We start from the raw sequence: 21248 nt of genomic DNA on the forward strand, positions 1-21248 counted from the left end.
GGTGGTGAGTGTTCATCTCAGAAAATTAGAGCCAGAAGGTTTTAGAGTTGACAAACTAAAAGGACACACAGTTCTGTGATTAATCATCATGATAAAAATACACTGTAGCTGACAGCATTGTAAACAATATAGTTCAGGGGAAACTGGGTTTAATTTTACATTAGTCCTGTGCCACTTTTTACCACCTCTGATCCTGGAACTGGCCTTTAGCATAAGTTAGAGAAGCCCTTAACCACACCAAGGCAAGAAATGTGACTTAATAAGATAAGCAATCTGGCCTGCTATCTTCAGAAACTCCAGTTTAGGGATAAATTCTCTCTTCAGTATTGGGAATATTCCATACCTCTCCACACTCAAAGTATGGTTCTCATTTTATTATATTTATTGAGCCCATAGAGATGCACGATACCTTTTTACAGTAGTCAATGAGATCCTTTCCCAAGGAGTTTTACCATGTAGCATTTTTAACCAAAGATACAATTAAGTGAGAATTGTGTGTGAAGAGGGCAAAGAATAGTAGGTGGATACTACACTTCAGGAGATGAGGTTGGTTGCATTGTGTGTATCTTGTTAACTCGTTTATAAAAATCTATTAAAAATTAGCCTCCAGTGGAGGGTTTGTGCTAGTATGTTTCAAAAAAGCAAGTTCCTTTGAGGGGTGATTTGAGTGAGACTGGTAATTTAGCGCAGTAAAATCAAGGAGGCTTTTCTATGCACAAAATGTAGCCTGGAAGTAAGGTATGAAGTTGTATGTGTGCAGATGAAGGGAGGAGGGAGTGTTTAGAGAGGATATTTTGGGGGAGGATTAGAAAGGCAAGTAAAGGAATGGTGTTGTGCAGGCCTTGAAAGTGAGGGACACGAAGATGAACTTGCTCTGTTGGACTACTACTTGGATTATCAACATCTGTTTTCAATGCTACTTTTAACCTAGTTGCAAAGTTTTGTTCAAACTGAAACCTGACATACAAGGTACAGACATGCAGCACTTCTTTAAATCACATTGTCCATTTTTAATTTAAGGCAGGTGGCTTAGTTTAAGATGCCTTTTTGTGTTATGTCATTAAAGCAAATTTTATAGGATGTTCTACTCGTGACTTTCAGGCATTGTAGATATCTTTGTTTATTTTCAAACTTGGATCTTGTTGCTTGATAGATCATGCACTATTTTACTATAGCGAAGAAATTACAGGAAACTTAATCTGTCTTTCAGGGGCTAGAGAAACAGATTATCCTGTTGGAGAGGAAGGATCACAAGAAGCAGACTCCAGTCAAGTGGACAGGACCTCTTTGTGTGGAAGCATGACCAGCAACAGCTCAGCAGAAACTGATAGCCTATTAGGAGGAATCACAGTGGTTGGTTGTACTGCAGAGGGTATTACAGGATCTCTCATAACTCACAATGCTAATGGTGCCTCATCTATGACAGATAAACATCCAGGTATGAAAATGTTCATCCATGTATGTTTAGAGTTTTAAGTGGGAATACAGGGTAAGTTGTCAACAGTATCAAAACAAATTGAATAGACATGTATTGAGGGAAGATGAGGGTGCTAACCTCAGCCTCTGGAGACTGCTTTGCCACACATTTTCTGTGTAACCATGGGCAAGTCATGTAGTCTCTCTCTGCCTCAGTTCCCCATCTGTAAAATGGTAATATTATTAGTTCCCTACCTCACAAGTGGCAGACTAAATATACCAAAGACTGTGAGGTGTTCAGGTACTATGGCAATAGGGACGATGTTAAGTACCTCAGAGAAATAAAATAACTGAGCAGAGATGGGTGGAGAAACCTGGAGAGAGCATTAGGAGTTCAGTCAAAAGCTGTCTTTTCACATCCATCAATTCATTATCCTTTCCCATTTAATGTGGGCTATTCAGTGGAATCCAAAGGAACAGGGAGAGGGAAATAGAAGGCAAAAAAAATAGTAATTTGCCCATGCACTTGCCACAGTGTCTATACAGAGTGGCATTCAAGTTAATTTTTAACTGAAATATTTATTTCATAGAAACTGCAGCTCAAAGTAATGTGGTAGATGAAAACGTTCCAACAGCAGAAGAAGCAACAGAGGCAACAGAAGTCGGTGCTGGGTCAGGAGAAGATGTAGCTGATCCAGCCCAAACTGGAGTGTATACAGAGCATGTCTTCACTGATCCTTTGGGGGTGCAGAATACAGCAGAGGGTTCTTCAGCATACCAGCCTAGGTACATGGTCAATGTCCACACCATTAAAATGTATACCATTTTAGAGTCAAGTAAAACTCTGTTGAGACAAAGGTTCGTATATCTGTAAAGCACTTGAGGCCCCTATTTGGAAGGCACTGTATAAATCTGAAGTGTAGTTTCTAGGTGTGAGTGCAGATTAAGCTTTAACAATAGTTATGTAGAATGTCTTGCACTAGTTTTTCTCAAATGGCCTTGAGTAAGATTGAAGAGGAGTTTCAATGTAACTTCATTATGTATTCTATGCAGGTAACTCCAAAAGGGAGTGTATTAATTAGTGCTTTTAACTATTGGTTCTTTTCAACCCACTATTTCAGCAAACTGCGCTGGTTTAGTGTTGTTCAACACCTGGTGTACTCGTGTATATATACCCACTTTCTATTTTATTCATGTCTGGACACTTGGCTCATCAAAAGTGCATGGGAACAAATGTACCTTGCCTATTTCTCAGTCCAGCCAACTGCTGTTCACTAGCTGTGGTTGTTAAGGGAAAACTTGAGAGGTTCATGGGAACCACTAATCAATTACATAAAAAAAGTTGGAACATTTCTGAGATTCTTCAGGCCTTTCAGATATTCCCATGAGTTTCCACCTCTTTTAATGGATCCTGTTGTGTGTGTATGGGAGCAGAACAATGGGGCTGAATGAAACCTCTCACAAAATCCTTGTAAGAGGTAAATATCCACGTGAAATAATTGGCTCTAAAAAGGATTTAATCGTGCAATTGGTATATTTAATGGGAGTCATACTCTCCTTTAGATATACATATAACACACAGGCTATTTAAACATTTAACAGCTCTAATATATCTGGGTTACTCTGAGTAGTTGTGCACCTGTTCAGACTTTTTAAAAATCATTTTATCTTTGTTTTTCTCAGTAGTGAGTCAGACTTGTATAAAGATGTAGTAGAATTGACAAATGAGCAAGATCTAGTGAGAGAAGAAGCACAGAAAATGAGCAGCCTTTTACCTACAATGTGGCTGGGAGCACAGAATGGATGGTAAGAAAATGCTAATTATAAAACTACTAAATTAAAAAGACTAGAAATCATTTTAAACCTGCTTTCAGAGAGAGTTCTTGGGCCCCAGGTTGATATTTAAACTAAGATGAAGTGTGAGAAACCTACAAAAGGGAGAAAATTTTGAACCAAAGCAGTAGCAGTACCTTTCAGTGTGCCTTAGTGTGTCTTGGCATTTATAGAACATAAGGAATGTATCATTCTGTAGTATAATATACCCTATTATATATTGTAGGTGTTTAATAAATGTATCTTAATTTCACAATATAAAGCTAAACAAAGTTATCTCTGATGTGGCTCTGAAAAGGGCTTTTTCATTTTTGAAAGAAATATGGTGCTATAAGAGGATTCTATAGTGCTGAATGTCATATCACTAGGAACATTTACTGTCCCAGTTATAGGTTCTGTGGATAGATGTTCAGTAATGTTTTGGGCAGCCAGTGTGTTAGCTGTACCAATGCTGCAGTTATCCATGTGAGAGGAGAATTTGTTTTTCCCCTAATTAAAGCTGTACACTGGCTGAAACTGATTATAAATTCTTACGTTGTCTGAGACATTAATGTGGTCTTGAAGTATTCATGTTTAATTCATCCCAATTATGTCCTTGCAGCTTGTATGTACATTCTTCAGTGGCCCAGTGGAGGAAATGTGTTCATGCCATTAAACTTAAAGATTCTATTCTCAGTATTGTGTAAGTTGCCTGAAATAATGTTTTGTAAATCTTGCTAACTTAAAGTGAACCTTTATTATAGATAGAATAATTGCAATATAGGTTAAGGAGATTTCCACGCTGAGTTCATTGAGATGCTAATTAAAACATGAATTTCTTTATTCTTTTGGGGAAAATGATGGAGTGGAGAATTAAGTCAGCATAGTGGGGCGCAGGGGAAATAAAAGGGATTTTATGGGTACTGAAATATCAAAGTTTTCCAGGTTTTGAGGCTGGTTTGGGGGACTCGTATAAAGAGGAAACTATAATTTCCCTAGAAATGTGTGCTACGTGCTTTGTAGCTAATGTATTGTTACGATCAGTTTTCTGTTTTCAGCTTGTGTGTATTACAGCCCTTCTGTTCAATCAACCATATTCTACAAATAAAAAAAAATTTAAGAGCAAATGTGAATTTTGTCTATAAAATTATGCTGAGCTATAATTGTAATTTACTGTAGATTCACGTCCTATTTAGATTATTTTATATTGATAATATGAATTACACCCTAATAATATACTTTTGCCTCCTCTCTTTTCCCAGACATGTAAAAGGAATAGTGTTAGTTGCACTAGCTGATGGAACATTAGCAATATTTCACAGAGGAGTTGGTAAGCATTCTGCTGAAAGATCTTAAACAGTGACGGAACAGAGATGCTTCATGATAGAAACTGAGTAAATAAAATGTACCATTAGTAAATATTTTACTTCAAAAATTAATGCACTTAATTACCCAATTTTTGACACTGTTAATACAACAAGCATTTCCAGTCTTAGTGTTTTGTGAATCTTGTCAAAAAACTTTGGTAGCATTTTGGTTAATGACATGTGTAGCATTAGATATATTCAGGCAAACTTATTCTACAGTAATTAGGAATTCCCCTATTCTTCTCCCTTTCTTTCTAGTAGATAGCCAAGAAGTTCTCCTACTTGGAATCACCACCATGGATCCTCACTCTGAAGTTCTTTTGAGCTGCCTCCAGGACTATGGAGTAATTGAAATTTTGAATTATAGGTACAGTAAGTAAAGTGCATGCATTGAGCCAGTCGAACCTCTGCCTGTATCTCCATCATTGTTGCGCACCCCTTCAGTACAGATTTTTTTCAGTGAACTGGGTTATCTAAACTCCATGTTAGTTTCACTCATGCCTGCCTCTACTTCAAGTTCTTCTTGCTTTTAAAAGAGAGAATTTTTATAGCTTCGTTGCCTTAATTATTGTGGTGTTGAGGCTGGTCTTCAGAGACTTGTTTATCATAGAATGCTTAACGCCCTTACTTGAAAACAGGGTTTGTCATATTTAGGCTCACGCCATACTTCTGAGAACTGTATATATTAAACCTGTCTTATCTATTGATCCTGTCCACACCATGTGTAGCCGAATCTGGTTCTTGTGAATAGTCCATATTTTATGTTAAGTCACTCTCTTGCCCACCTTTGAGCAATGAAATTGTTGCTTATTTCTGTCTTGTGTTAATGCTAATATATCTTCATAAATAAAGGACAGTTTTTTTGGTTTTCTTTTTACTGTCGCTTGTGTCCAGAGTTAAGATTTTTGAAGATTATGATGTATTTTTTCTGCCTTGATGCTTAGCCATGTAAAGGCCACTATTCTGGTAGACATATTCTGCAAAACCTTCTGGTAGTTCAGATGGTAGAAAACCATCCATCAGTTCAGAAGACCTTTGTTCCATTGAACCGCTAAAAATAACACGCTGGGAGTTAACATACTCCAATATATTTCCTTTTGAAATCAAGGGAGTCAGACAAAAGTCTTCCAATTGGCATATATCCATGTCTCATGAATTTCTGGAGGCTTTTTATTATCCAGTCTCACTTCATCAAGTGTGTATCTTCCTCTCTAGGTTTAGCATTGCTGCAAATGTTTCAAATACATAATCCAGAGCTGTAAGTGATCTCCGTAACACTTTATAACAGGCTGTCATCTGTCATAGAACTCTATTTTGAGTTGCAGGCCCTTGGTAGGATCAGTTTTTTCAGTTTTTTCTCTTGTGATACACTATTTTCCATGCACATTTATTTCTATACTCCATTCAGTTTTGTTTTCCAGCCTTTTTGAGCTTTTGTAAGACTTCCTATTATCAGGATAGCCTTTTTTTTTTTTTCTTCTTCTGGCCGTTGCTTTGGCCCAAAAAGTCTTGGCCCATCAATTATTTTTCCATAAAAATAACATTGTTCTTATTAATGGCCTTTGAAGAAAGTGAGGGCTTATTCTAAATTCTACAGAAACCAATCCACTGTCCTTCTGGTTTGTTATTCTTAGAACTCATTCATATCTTGGGCAGAAGATGGGATTGCTGGGGAAGTCTGTGTACAAGCTAGGTAGCAAAAGCCATTTAATTATCAAAGCAGAATAGACTAGATTATTCTGTCCATTAGTCATGTCCACAAAATGCAGTCTATACCCCTGCCTCTTTGTGAGCATTAGTAGTTGGTCATAGCTGCCAGCATTAACCTCTTTCTGATAATATTGTTTCTCAAAATCTGTATTCAGAGTTCTCAGTGCTACCATTCCCTGGACAGGCACTGTTCCACAATCTTCTGAGTAAGGATCCGTATGGGAGATTTCAAGTAGGAGAGAGAAAGGGGTGTTACTTACCAGTAATTGGAATTCTCCTGTTGGATCACCACCACAGGTTCCTCCCTCATTTGCTCTCTTCTTTGTGGAGCTTGGATCCTTGTGATCAGCTTTTAACAGAATTAAGCAGGCGCGCAGCACTGACACGAATATAGGGAAAGGCTCAACTGGCTTGATACTGATACTCTTACTTTAGTTACCTAAAATTCCAATGGCTACAGGGTCCTTGAAGGATCTCAAGTAAATGTCAAAGAATGATGATCTTTGGAGGAGATTAACCTAGAGGAGAACTCCAGTTAATGGTGAGTGACCCCATTTGTATGTTCTATTTAAAGAAAAGGCATACAGATATTAGGTCGCATTTAAAAGATCTCGTAGCACACTTTGGAAAACATAGGGGATAACCTTTATGTACTGGCCAATATTTCTATGCTCAGTCAAACAGCTCATGTTTAGTGCATGTGTAGGCTGGGGTTGATTGTACCTGTTTGTATGCCTATCCAAGCAATGCATTTAGCAGTGTCTGACTGCTTTTTAAAATGCTTTGGCATACTTTGAATGAATCACTATGTACAATCACATTCTATAAGAACAAGTAATTATACTTGTTTCCTTAGACAGTAACAGTCCACACACTTAATTGTTTCAGTTTAAGGAAAGTATAACGTGAATTTGAATTGACCTTTTAAACAAGTGTCTATCATAACTTAATATGAATAACACTCATCTAAAAATAGAGATGTACCCTTTTAAAAGCAAATATGCATGCAAATTAACTTCTGCAAATGATCTTAAACTCTGTGGATTGTTCCTGTTTATTTTAAAGATGGTCAGTGGGACTTGACAAACTATCACCTCTTAGACCTGGGCCGACCTCATCACTCCATCCGATGCATGACTGTTGTACATGATAAAGTCTGGTGTGGCTACAGGAACAAAATCTATGTTGTTCAACCAAAGGCCATGAAAATAGAGGCAAGTTAAAACTGTGTTTAGTTAAAGTGTAATTACATTTTGCCGTTGTCTTTTTGTCTATCCCCTAGTCATAATCATGAACCCAGAGAAGAGATTCATCATCAACACAGAAACAGGCCATCTTTAGCAAATTATCCTTTTGGGGAGAAATTAGTCAAATATCTTCTAAAATTCAAGGATAATATTCCATGTGGTTTTTAAAAAGCAGTTTTTTTTACTTGAGTATAAACTTTATCCCACATCTGTTTATAAAACTGATGAAATTAATACATCTATTTTTATCATTTTGTGCATCACCACCTCGTTTCCCTGAACAAATCCTGTGGAATAATCCCTAGTAACCAGTCAGCTTCTGCAATGCCTACTGGGGAGCTCACAACAAACTGAATTTTGTAGTGTTCCCCCATCAGCAGCCTCTTCTGGGATTTGGCTTTCCATACTTCCATTTTTAGGGGATGTTTTTTATTTTAATTTAGTTTCTTCAAAATATAGTATTTAGGAGAGCATTCGCCATGCAGTTCAAGCAAACTTAAAATGTATCTAGAAGTCTAAGCTGCTGTTTCTGCAGTGTCCTACATGTTCATGGCATGTTTCATAGAAAGGAAATAGCCAACATTTTCGAAAGTGACCAGTGATTTAAGGTGCTTTAGTTTTTGGGTGTCTAACTTCAGACCCACTAAAGGGGCTTGATTTTTAGAAGCTGAGTGCTCAGCACCTCCAGAAAACCAGTTTTTCTTTAAAATGTCTCAAGTTGGGTTCTTAAAATCACTAGTCACTCTTAGAAATCTTGGCTAAGATCTTTGCTCAGAACATCTTGCATCTATTAAGCAATATATGGGAAAAGGAAGTGAAGAATAGATGCAGCCTCATCTGAATACTTACTGTTGAGGTTTGGCATGCATCTTGTAGCTTCAGGTACGTTGTATTATTTATTTGTGCACAAGAGGACAGGATAGCAGTGGAAATAGCCAAACAATGGTTAGGCAAATATCTCAAGCTGTACCAGCAGGCCTAATAACAAAAAAGAGATATGATCAGTAGGAAGAGCTAGCGCAGACTGGAAGAGTTGGTAGAGCATAATGGCCCATAAATAAGGATGTAGTAGCAAATGACTCTAGAGGTGTAGGTTGTGAGGCAACACTAGTCCAAGCCTTGACAACACACTCTAGGCCAGGTTAGTAGACAGCTTATGGGAAAAGTAACAAATATCTGCAAGATGAAGCTGAGAAGAAGGATCGTCTTGTCTTTCATGATCAATCTAATTCAAAGTTCAATCTTCCATAGAAATCATTTGATGCACACCCGAGGAAAGAGAGCCAAGTGAGACAGCTAGCCTGGGTGGGTGATGGGGTGTGGGTTTCTATTCGTTTGGATTCCACACTCCGACTCTATCACGCACACACGTATCAGCATCTACAAGATGTGGACATTGAACCCTATGTAAGCAAAATGCTAGGTAAGTTGCTGACTAGTAAAATTAACCATAGTATTTTCATTCCTCTTGCTACTTAGATCTTTTTTTATCTACCATGGGTCGAATAGCCTGTCTCATCCAAGGAAGAGAATTAAAATAAGTCATCAAAAGCCTATAGTGGCATGCCACTAAACTTCCCCAACACACCTGATTCTACTGTCATAAGTCAAATAGTTCATAAAATTGACTAGAGAATCGTGGTCCTTTTGGTGAAACGTCCTGATTTTAAGGACAGTAATCAGCCATGAGGAGTCGAACTATTTCGGAAGACAAGATGGTGGTGGGCAGAAGTTTATTAAGCCCCTGAGATTTTCCTCCCTAGTTCCTTTCAAGTTTTGACTGGAACTAGGCCTTGGTTTTGCAGCCTGTAAATGTGGGAGGAGGCTGTAGGTTGCCTAGAAAAATTGCTTTTCATTTACAGACAGAGAATTCTGAGGCAAAACCTCAGATACTTTGCTTCTCATAAAATTGTATACCTGTTTTCTGATTTTGCTATCATTTTGTTTTTTTTCCAGATAGCTCTAATTAAAATTTGAGACTTCTGTATTCGCTTCATTTCTTTTTACAAGAAACAGTATTGTTTCTTATAACTAGCCAGGAAAATATGGTTTCAGATCTCTTTGAACTTGCCTTTAGGTTAATCCCTTGTTTTAGGTAGGTCTGCCTCTGCCTTGTAAACCCAGAAGCATTTTACTGTAATGTGAAGCATGAAAAAATCATGACACTCCTTAAAATTAATGTTTTATTCCTTCCAGAATCAAGATTAGACTAGAGCATAGGCCTGGAAATTGGCCCTCATGAGTTCCCTGTCTAGATTCAGTGTGACTTTAGATACAACCATTATGCCTCAATTCACTGTAAAACGGGGACACTCCTTCCATCTCATGTGGATATTGAAATTATAAAGTGCTCTGAGCTCTCTAGAAGTGCAGATGATGATTATTGGTACTCAGAATTTTTACTGAAGCACTTGTTTGTTTTTTAGGTACTGGAAAACTAGGGTTCTCATTTGTGAGAATCACAGCTCTTATGGTGTCTTGTAATCGTTTGTGGGTGGGGACAGGAAATGGTGTCATCATCTCCATTCCATTAACAGAAAGTAAGTAACACGAATGAATGTCTGTAACTGAATACCAAAAAAGTCAATTAAACTATACTGTAGAAATAAGACTAAAATATGAAGTGTCGTCCATCAGTTTGGTAAAGGATACAGATACTTTCACCTCCAGGTCGAAATCTGCTCCAGGTAAGTAAATATCTGAGAGCTGTTTATCCTGAATAAAATGGATTGGAGGAGTCTGGTCTGTTTCCTAGCAGACAACTCTCCATATAAAACCACTTCATCCCAAAAGGCAACTTTGGACTTTGAGCAAAGAGGTCATGGATTGAATGGACACTGTGACTTCTACCTTTAAAGAATGTAGGAATGTTAGCGGGATCTGTGTAAAAGTGTGGTGGCATTGCCTGTGTTGCACCACTTGTGAATAGAGTATTTCAGCTTTTTGATAATGACAATTTGGCATTAAAAAAGCAATAAATTCCCATCTTAAAACTTATTTGGGCAGTAAGGGTATAGTTAGCACAACTCAAAATGGCCTCGTTTTCTCAGAATCCATCACACAATTGATAGTGTCTGCTAGGTATCTATGACTAGGCAAGCAGAGAAATTGAGCGGCTTTTAAAGGTAGTGCACAAGGGCATATGAGTTGTAACCACATTCTTCAAATAGAGGAACTTAGTTGGTGGGTAAAATTCAGCCACTGGTTATTCAAAAAGTCTGTGTGCTTAAAAAAAACTTACACGTTTTAAACTTTTGCGATATGTTGGTGCTGTGTTGAAAAAGGAAATACTTGCATTCTTGGAAGAGCAGTTAGCCTTTATAAAAGACAGTAGAACTATCAACCCCCTCCCAGCCTCCTCCTCCTCCCCCTCGTACTCCTCCCCCTCCCCCCAAAAAACAAAACAAAAACAAAAAACCACCAAAAACCGTACCCCTGTTAATTCAAGCAAAAACAAATCTAAAATACTATGAACTACAATTTTGTCTTGAAACTGAAACATCTATTTAAGGTCATTCCCTAAAATTTTGACCAAAAAAAGTGCTCCCTGCCAGAGACTTCATTGATGAATTTGGATCAAAGCTTTCAATAACAGAAAATGATTGAACAAAGGTTCCTAAAAGGAAAAGCTGGAAACTTTGAATATAGTATTAACTGTGATGGTAAACTTCCTAGTGTATAAGGTTTTTGTGGCTTGACTGTAAATCAATTCTGAGAAAGATCTTTTTCTTTTAAATTTGCTGGTGGTAAAATCTTCATTTTAATTGCTTTGTTGAACAGCACATGCATTGTTTCTCATCCATTACATTGATCATCCATTAAATAAATGTCTGTTTTTGCATTGCATGGGTGTATTGCGCAGACGTAAACACTTAAAATCATAATGAGATTTGAAGTAGTTAATCATACTTCCAAAAATTAAATAGTTTCACTTAGTTTGCAGCAAAGTCAATTTTTAAAAAGTTTGGTAGGGATTTTTCTTTTTGAATACCGTGAACATAAAAAGGGGACCCTATCAATGCTGGTAGGCTTAATTTTAGGCCTATATTAATGTTCTGGTTCATGAACACAATGATGCTTCTCTCCCTACTGTGTACTTCTGAGTAGGCAAGGTTTTGTAAATTTCAGTAACCTGCCATTGTAAATGTTCAGGATTACAAGAAGAGACCACCACATATCTTGCATGCCTACTCAACTACAAACAAACTCAGTTCTCTTGGTCTGTTGTGAGTTGATGAGCTGGACATCTTATCTAGAGCGTAGCACTCACTTTCTAGAGCTGATGGATTTTTCAGGAGGAAATATTAAAACAATGTGTGATTACACATTGTTTTGCCCCCAGCAGTTTTGCTAGTGTCCATTTAAGAAAAGAGAGAAAGGGGAAACTATTATTTGATGTAACTTAACAATGATCAAAAAAATTCACAATTAAACTGACATGGCTTTCGTTGACCATTTTTCCTGAAACCATATAACAAGATGCTGTTCTTTATTACTTTTATTGAATCTTCTGTAATTAACAAGGTTTTTAACTTAAGTTAGAAGCTAAAATCTAAAACTCTGTCTTATCAAATACCAAAATATGAGAGTGGCGGGTTCTCATTAATTCTTCTCCTCTACTATCATACCTATCCATTTCCCCTTTCCTCCTTTCTCACTTTAGCTGTAATCCTCCACCAGGGACGTTTACTGGGGCTGAGGGGTAAGTGCAGATCCTGAACAAAAATCTATTTTCAGGCTTCTAATAGCCACTTTGAGGCTGTTCCCCACTTCTATAGATTGACCCTTTGTATGTTCCTAATGTTTTTCCACTTGCAGTTACTGCATTGCAGCAGTTTTATGTTTGCTAAATGGCCACTCATCTGCTCAGCAGTTTAGTGCATCATCCTGTGTTGCAGCTGAACTTTCATACAGACTTTTGTTTTTCTTCCAGCAAATAATGTGATACTATATCTTATAACTTTGTCATTAATACACATCATTGACTTTGTCTCATTTACAAATCACATTTCTTTCACTCCTCTGATAGTCTTTGGAATGGAGATGGCTTGTCTGTCTAGCATGAATAAAAAGCACTTTTCTGTCAATGGATTTTAAATCATCCCAGCAAAAACTAAACTGTATTATAGTGGTATAGCTCCTTCATGCCCATAGCTGGCTGTTTTTAGTGGGGTTTGTGCTGGCAATGGGATACCCTATAATCACAGATGCTAAGGAAACCTTCCTTTAACATTTTAATGTAGTTATACATTTGAACATTTTAGGATTTGTTTCCATTGAGACATCAATTAGATGCATTATGTATTAAAGATACTTTTTTCCCTTGTGAATTTAGTGTTTTTTAAAATGTCTGTTTTTTAAGATTTACTATTATGCTAGACGAATAAGAATCCTACTCCATTTTGTGATGTACTTCAAATAACCAAGCATGCAGTCTTATTTTTTTCCTTCCAGTTCTGTCCTGAATTGGCACTGCTGCCCTTCTGTTCCATTTATCTGAATTGGCTTTAGCTTTTAGATAGTACCATAAAGTTTCTTAACCAATAACCACTTCTACAGACTGAATTTTCAAGTGGAAAACATTTTTGTTTTTGTTTTTTTACAGCTAATAAAACAGCAGCAGGCTCTGGAAACCGTCCTGGAAGTGTTATACGTGTATATGGAGATGAAAATAGTGATAAAGTGACTCCTGGAACATTCATACCATATTGTTCAATGGCACATGCACAGCTCTGCTTCCATGGGCACCGTGATGCTGTTAAGTTCTTTGTTGCAGTACCTGGTAAGCTTTGTGTTCCTGTTTTTAAAGTGAGGGGTTTTTGCCTTTTTTCATTCTCCTCTTCGTGGATGCAGTGTTGAGGTAGGCGAAGCCAGTGTGAGGAAAACCCCACATTCAGAAATGGAGTTAGGATTCTAGGCTTCAAACCATAGTGCATTTGGAGGGGGATCTCCTTGCTTCTGAGGCAGTGGTTCAGCATTTCAGTTCAGAAAGCCACCTAGTTTAATGGTCTGAGACTGGTTGGATGGTAGAGGAGTAAAACAAGATCTGAGAAAATATACTATCCGTGTTTGGCTTCAAGCCTTCCATGAGAAACTGAACCTGTTGGATTAGATGCTCTTTAGAAAGAGACCATTCATTCACTGGTATTCCAGTTTGCCTTAAACCACTTCTCTCCTCCTATTAAGCAACAGTTTTACTATCAGCATTATAGCTCTAACAGTTGGGAAGCAAGAGGCAAGATTTGACAAGTGAAACGGAGGTGGTTTTCTGTCTGTCCAATCGGGGCTGCTCAGGTAGAAGGGTAAGTTCTTTGAGCACTAGTCTCTGTGTGTTTTCCACAGATGGGTGCATGTGCACCTGAGACCAGAAAATCTTGCAAGTAGCGTCTGTTGGTCCACACCTGCACCCTCAAGTGCCCCATGCTCAGCACTGAGGGTATAAAGGGAGGTGCGGTTTGACCACATTTCCAGTTCCTTCTTACTGCCACATGACCTGTGTTAGCTTCAGACACAGAGGATTCCAGCTTGACAGGGTCTTTATCTGTAAATATAATTGTATATAGATTTTAGTGACTTCAATAGTTTCTTCATAGTTAGTGTAAATTAGTTTTCCTCACCCCAGAGACCCTGTTTCCAACCTTAGGAGAAGAACAATGCCCAGAGTTCTGGTGTTCAAGAATTGTCTCCTGGGCCTTGCTCTTTCTTGGCCAGCAGTGACCCCCAGTGCTGTCTTTGCTGCCTTGGGGAGGCCCACATTTCCTCCAAATGCAGTATCTGCCACTCCTTACCTTCACAGGTGCAAGAAAGATGAGAGCAAGTACCTTATGGAGAAAGCTATGAGACCCCAGTCGGGTCCAGGGTGGGGAGATCCACCCCTACCCCGATACACTGGCCTCAGTCCTCAAGCAGTTCCACTTGGAGTACAAGCTCTGAAACAGAAGACAGATCTGATAAAACCAAAGACCTGTTGTCTCAAGGCTTCTCATGAGAGTAAGGGACTCTGTCACAGATCTGATCCCAGGAGAAAGGATCCCTCCCTGACTCCTTCCAAACTGGGTGAGTCGTTGCACTCAGGTCCTAAAGACTTAGACTCACTTAATCCTCCTGACCACAAGGATAAGGCATGCAAGAACAAGAATCCAACTCCAGTACAGTTAGACACTCATTAGCAGCAACATATCGGTGCCCTTTTGCTACATTGCTCCTAAGTGGCTGTTGCTGTCAGGGGAGTGTCAATTATTCACAGTAGAGAAAATATTCCCAGGGGAAATATTGCTCGTAAGCAGTGGTTGCTCTTACAAGGTGTTGCTGCCAACAGGAGCCAATAAATCGGCTTCACCAGCATGCCCAAGAGCTCCAGGTAGGACACATCTCATCCAGCGGTGCTAGCCTGATCTCATAAGGACCCACCAACTTCTAAGCTTGTGGACGCGCCTGATCTGACAGTGCTGATGACTGGAACCCCTCGTGCTCCGGAATGGACTGAGAGTTAACCTCCCCGGAGGATATCTTTGCGCACACATCCTCATGATCTGCTCTGCTTTCAGGTCCAGTGCTTCTGAGAGACATTTCAGCACCAGAAAAGGAATCTGCCTTGAGGAGCAAGAACTACTTCCCTGCTCTGTTCATAAGCTGGTGTATCTGTCCACGAGCACCACAGATGGAATGGGATCTGATCTTTTTGCCAGCTGAATCCATAATTCAGGACAAACCGTCACCTCCATAAAGGACTGGACAGGGCTTCTAGACAGTCCTGGACCCATCCTCTGACCAGATGATTACCCTCCGAGAGATTGCTGTTATGGGGGGCCCAAGGCATCGGGTATCTAGTCTTCAAACTATCATACTGGCCCAGTTGGGGTCCTTGGAATCCCTGTGCACACTACCCTGGATCCATGCAAGAGTCTCACTAGCCCTCTTCTCCTGGGCAACAGCAACTGGCTCCACTGGTGTATATGGAGGATGACATTGAGCTGGATCTACCAGTACCAGTGGTACTGATGGGCATATCGTCATCCTCCCCTGATGAGGCAATCACCCCATATTCGCTATCCCCACATGAAGACCACAGGCAATAACAAAAACTCTTGTAGAGGGTGGCAGCTGAATTTCATATCTCTCTTGAGGAGCTCATGACTCACAGCATAAGCCCTTGGACATCCTACAATCCACTGGACCTAATCAGGTAGCTCTCCCAGTAAATGAGTCTATCATGGAACCATCCAGGGTGATATGCACTCCTACTTTGCCTCCTGGCATCTTTGGATGTTCATGAACAGGGATAAGTTTACTGACTCCCACACAGACCATAAACTTAATAGGAGAGATCCTAGCCTCAACCTCAGCCTCCTTCTGGACAGATTCCAGGCCATGAGCAGCCTGATAAGATAGATCACTCATAGATCTCAAACTATAGTCAAGGTCTGTCTTTCTGTACTTGGTCACATGGTCTCTTATACTTACATAATGCAGTTTGACATGCTCTGTTGCCTAATGGCCTGGTTTTGGTATTTTTACTCATCAGACAAACAGTATGAATACCAAAGTGACAATCCCGACCAATGTCAGAGCTTCCCTCGCATGGTGAATGAACCCAGAGCAAGTGTGTTCCTGAGTCCCTTTCCTTCCTTCTAAGTCAGACACAACTGTAATTATGGATGCATTACTCATAGGCTAGGGAGCCCATCTGGGCGACCACCTAACACAAGGTATGTTGACACCTTCAGAGGCTGGGAAGGACATCAGTCTCCTGGAACTAAGAGCAGCCAGATAGGCCTGCAATGCATTCCTCTTCGTAATACAGTCCCAATATGTCCAAATAATGTCAGACAACATGACCATATAAACAAATGACTATATAAACAAATAAGGAGAAATGAAACCCTCCTCTTCTTTGTGTAGAGGTGGCCCTCTTAGGGAACGGGTGTATCTAGAACCACATCATGCACACAGTGACGTACCTCCCAGTTGCACAAAACTCACTGGTGGACAATTTCAGCAAACGCTTCTCCACCTACCACGAGCGGGAGATGCACAGTTCAGTACTAAATGAAATCATCACTCAGTGGGGAATGCCATTTTAGGATCAGTTCATCTCCCAGATGAACAAGAAGTTCAACATAATGTGCCAGAACAGCACTAAGCTGGTACTCTGAGAGTGGTGCCCTTCTACCACCGCAGGCAGACCACCTGAGGTACACTTTTTCTCCCATTCCACTGCTACAACAGGTTCTATAGAAGATTCATCATGACAGAGCGCTATCTGGTCCAGGCAGTTCTGGTTTCCTGCACCTCCTGCAAATGTCACCTCATCCTCCCATCGGCATCTCCCCAGGTCTACTAACTCAAGTGAATGCCAGGATCAGATATCCCAGCCTGGACTCTTTTCACCTTATGGCCTGGTATTTGGATGGGTCTCAGACCTAGAGTGTTCATGTTAGAGACCGTTCAAACTGTTCTCAATCACAGTAGAAAATTCTCCACCAGAAAACGTTATCTAGGTGAATGGAGGAGTTTCTCTACTTGGGTGCAACAAAATCAGGTATTCCTGCTATTTTAATTACCTCCTTGTTCTCATGAAGTTGGGCCTATTCTTTAGGTCGCTGTGGCTCCACCAAGGACCAGTCAGTCTTCCATCCTCAAGTAGAGGGCTATTTTATTTTTACTCACCCAATAACAATCTGATTCCTCTCACTGAGACCTTCCCACCAGTAGTGAAGCCAATGGGATCTCAGTCTTGTACTCTCGCTGCTTACCAGGCCACTCTTTTTGAATCGCTGGCCACATACTTGATGATCTACCTATCCATGAAGATTGTTTTCCTTTTCGCCATCATGTCAGCCAAGAAGGTGAGGGACGTGGGGCACTCCTGGCTGACCCACCATACACTACTTTTCATAAAGAAAAGGTACCCCTTCACCTGAAATTCACTCCTAAGGTAATTTCAGAATTACGTATAAATCAGTCAGTTCATTTACTGGTATTCTTTGCAAAGCCTCAAAGCATTCTACTTGTAAAGTATGAAGCCAATTAGAAAAATTGCAAGGCTGTTGCTATGGTTGAGCGAGAATGCGAACAAACGATATCTGATCAGAGATTAAATGGATTTCTGGTTGTATCTTCCTTTGCTATCAGCGCATCTCCCTTTCCTGGGTGGGGTGAGGGCCCATTCCACTAGAGCACAGGCAACCTCAGTTGTATTTCTTTGAGAAGTGCCTATGCTGGACATTGGCCACGCCTTCAAGAATCATTGCACTTTAGTCCAAGCCTCTTCTGAAGATGCAGCCTTTGGAACAGCAGTATTACAGATATCTGTACAGTATACATCCTTGCCTCCCACTTCTATTTGATTAATGCTTACGTGTCACCCACGTGTGAAATACACAGAGAGACCAGCATTCGAAGAAATGGAGGTTACTTATGAGTAACTGGAGGTTCTTCAAAATGTGTGGTCCCTATCTCTATTCCACTACCTGCCCTCCTTCTCCTCTGCTTTAGAACATGACTGGATTTGTGGTAGAGAAGTAACTGGAGAGGCAGTCCATCTGCTGTTCCCCTTATACCATGGATGCTGAGCATGAGGCGCTCCAGGGGATAGGCATGGACCAACAAACGCTACTTGCAAGATTTCTGATCTCAGGAACATAGTACTCGCACACACCCACATGTGGAATGCAGCTAGGAGCCCCACATCTCAAAGAACCTCCAGTTACAGGTCAGTAACCTTTATATCTCACATCACTTTAACAAGTGAGGGAATAATATTAGCATGGCCAGCATTCTGTCTCTTGCTAACCTAGGTTCTAGCATCAAGGGTGCAAGTGGCTGAATGCATGGTTGGCCATCACATATGTCTACCAAAGCCATATCACTATTGGTCTCTAATCAGTTACTTTGAAGATCTTTCATTTTCAAGGTGCTGAATGAAAACAAATTTTGTTTTTCTGAAATACAGGTCAAGTTTGCCCACCCAACAGTGGTGGAGCAGAGCTATCAAGTGATAAACCTGCTCAGGAATCCTTCAGTCAAACTCCCTTAAAATCTATGTTGGTGATAAGTGGAGGAGAGGGATATATAGACTTCAGGATGGGTAAGAAGTTGGATCTTGCAAAATGTTTTTCATTGCCTTTGTGTAATGCAGTAGAAGTGCTTTATGATAGAGTTAATAGGAAAATAGATCAAGTCATTAAAAGCCAGTTGCGTACCGTGGGTCTCGGGCCCCCAGAGGCCATACTTACATTGGTGCCTGTTCTCCTCTCCTCCTCCTCCTTTCCTCCCCCCATCCCCTTCCCCGCCCCCCCCCCCCACACACACACACACTAGCAGCACCCTGCACCCGGGGGGCGGGGGGATCTGTGGGCCCATGCCCCGCTCTCCCCCACTCCTCCGATGTCAGCAGCAGCACCCCGCAGGGGGCACAGGCACAAACACACACACACCCCTGTCGGAAGCACCTGGCCAGGGGTGTGTGTGTCTGTGGGCCTGTTTCCTGCTCTCCCCTGGCTGCCCGGCCGGGGGGGGGCCCTGCAAAAGAGGCTCTGGTCTCCACGGCTCCCTCTTTGCACCCAGTGCAGGGGCGGAGGAGCCAGGAGGGTGCCCTGGCTGCCTGTGACAGGGGTGGAGCAGCTCCAAGGAGGAGGGCCTGGCTGGCGCCTCTCCTCAGGCTTCTAAGGAAGGGGACAGTAATTTTTAAAGTTTCTCTTATCTGGATTTGTTATGTCTGTATGGATTATGTTATGTTATGTCTGTATGGTCTGTAAGATTAAATTGGAACTGTAACCATGTTCTATTTTGAAAATGAGTTATATTAGGGCCTTTCATCCAGAAGGATTTCAGAGTGCTTTCATATACTTAGTTAATATATGAACTACTGTGTATGTATCTAGGAATCTCTTCACTGACCCATTTCTGAAATGCAGCCACCTTTGAACAGCACCTTTAAACCCAGCAGCTGTTGAACAGCAACATTACCTAAGCTAGGACAAACAGTACCTTATCTAGGGAGTGGCAGAATTTGCCAGTAATGAGCAAATGTCATTGAGTAAATAAGGCAGTGATAGATTTGAACTTGGTGTGTGGGGAGGTGGAGAAGAGGTGGATAAAGTGAAAAGATTTTAGTTAAGCCTCTTCATCAAGACTAATGCAATCGGCGTACAAATATTCATTCAAACTCCTTTTTTAAAGCCCTGAGCCAGATTACTGTATTTCTTGGGCTACTTTGACAACAAAGAATTAAGTTCTTTTGTGTTAATATCTTGCATCACTGGAGCATGTGCCCTTAGCTTAATTTCTTTTAATAAACTGGATTTTTGAAGATTACATGAATCTTTGTCCAGAAATTTTGAAAGTTTCCTTTATAAGGGGGAAAAAAAAGAAAAGAAAAATCAAGTGATCTGTTACCTGCCCTTTTTCATACAGCAGCTTGTAATGGTTCCTGTTTTTCTGGTAACTCTCTTGCATTTATCCAACCTGTATAGATATGGTGTACATTTATCATATGAGCAAGGGTTTACTTGATCAAAAGCCTTTGCTTTAGAGAAAGAAATATAGGAATGAGAAGTGTAAGAGTTAATAAGTGTAACCACTACAAAGCAGCTAACAATATACAGTCCCTTGCCCCTTTTGGCCAAAATTATAAAATCTAATCAAAGTCAGAAATTAATTTACCGCCCTGCAAATGGAAGAATTTAGTGGGAAAAAAGTGTGGCTGATAATCTCATGACTGATGGACCTAATTTTAAGTACTTCACCTTCCACATATCCCGCTAATATAAAGAAAAAAATTTCTGACCTTCCATGAAGACAGCACAAATTTCTAGCACACCACTATCTGGTGAAAAACCATAACATACTCACAACTGACGATCAAGCTAAAGACATAGGCAGTGTTTAGATTCCTCAGTCATACTTTGATTTAATCAGTTTAACAACCATTTCAAGCCTTTCTAATGTTTTCAGTCTGTTCCCACATCACCTAGCTATGTTAAATCTCTTCTGTACAGATGTCACATACAAACTACAGAGATGGCTAGATGCTGCAGTGATTTAGTGCCTTAGTCTGTCACCTTTAAACAGACTTCAGATGGTATTTCAGGTCCCAGGTGGTCACTGGTCTAGGCCAAGCCTCAGTTTATTCATACACATCACAAAATCACGTGTTTTGACATAACTGGCTTCTGTTCAAGGGCAGCACTGCAGTACCAGGCGGGTTAAAGTGGGTTAGGACTGAGGTATGGTGGTTGAGTTGTGGGAGAAACTAATGGTGTGAAGCAGTTAAAATTAGAACAGATAATGAGAAAGGAAAGACTTTAGCCTTATTTTAAGTGTTACAGCTTCGATATAGAGTACATTACCATTTCATGGTGACAGTTTGCATTCAGTTTCCACTCATGCCAGAAGCATTTTATGAATCGGGCTGCATGGCTCTGTTTGTTTGGCTTGTATGTCTGCAAGCTCTCCCTCTCTGTTGCAATAGCACTCGTGTTTACACTTCTGCTTGGGTGATATGCAGAGTAAACATTGTGTCATTTTTCTACTTAGTTTTCTGTACCCTAGAATCAAACCTTAGATTAGCAGGAAATGGGAGATTTATCAGTCACAGTTAATTTAGGACAGGGCTAGTATTAAAAAATCTGGCCTTCAAAAGGCACTGCTGTGGAATATTTGTAGTGCAAGTTTCTGGCTTGCTAACTTAGCT

The 21248-nt window shown here is 40.2% G+C and overlaps 1 protein-coding gene across 9 annotated transcripts in view; it reads left to right on the forward strand.

Moving 5' to 3' along the window:
• SPAG9 (sperm associated antigen 9) overlaps positions 1 to 21248 on the forward strand; it is a 95902-nt gene that overhangs the window by 70713 nt on the left and 3941 nt on the right. For 5 of the 9 annotated variants that reach the window (XM_067547453.1, XM_067547455.1, XM_067547461.1 and 2 more), the window contains 11 exons: positions 1211 to 1438; positions 2007 to 2202; positions 3100 to 3222; positions 3851 to 3931; positions 4491 to 4558; positions 7371 to 7519; positions 8804 to 8975; positions 9979 to 10092; positions 12216 to 12254; positions 13158 to 13334; positions 18507 to 18641. In XM_067547453.1, coding sequence (XP_067403554.1) covers positions 1211 to 1438; positions 2007 to 2202; positions 3100 to 3222; positions 3851 to 3931; positions 4491 to 4558; positions 7371 to 7519; positions 8804 to 8975; positions 9979 to 10092; positions 12216 to 12254; positions 13158 to 13334; positions 18507 to 18641 — 1482 coding nt within the window. The remainder of the gene's footprint in view (positions 1 to 1210; positions 1439 to 2006; positions 2203 to 3099; positions 3223 to 3850; positions 3932 to 4490; positions 4559 to 7370; positions 7520 to 8803; positions 8976 to 9978; positions 10093 to 12215; positions 12255 to 13157; positions 13335 to 18506; positions 18642 to 21248) is intronic. The other 4 variants (XM_067547456.1, XM_067547457.1, XM_067547459.1 and 1 more) reach the window with 2 other exon arrangements.

This window comes from Emydura macquarii, unplaced genomic scaffold (assembly GCF_026122565.2).
Source record: "Emydura macquarii macquarii isolate MOO-44397 ecotype Brisbane River unplaced genomic scaffold, CSIRO-AGI_Emac_v2 contig_1230, whole genome shotgun sequence".
Classification (NCBI taxonomy): Eukaryota; Metazoa; Chordata; order Testudines; family Chelidae; genus Emydura; species Emydura macquarii.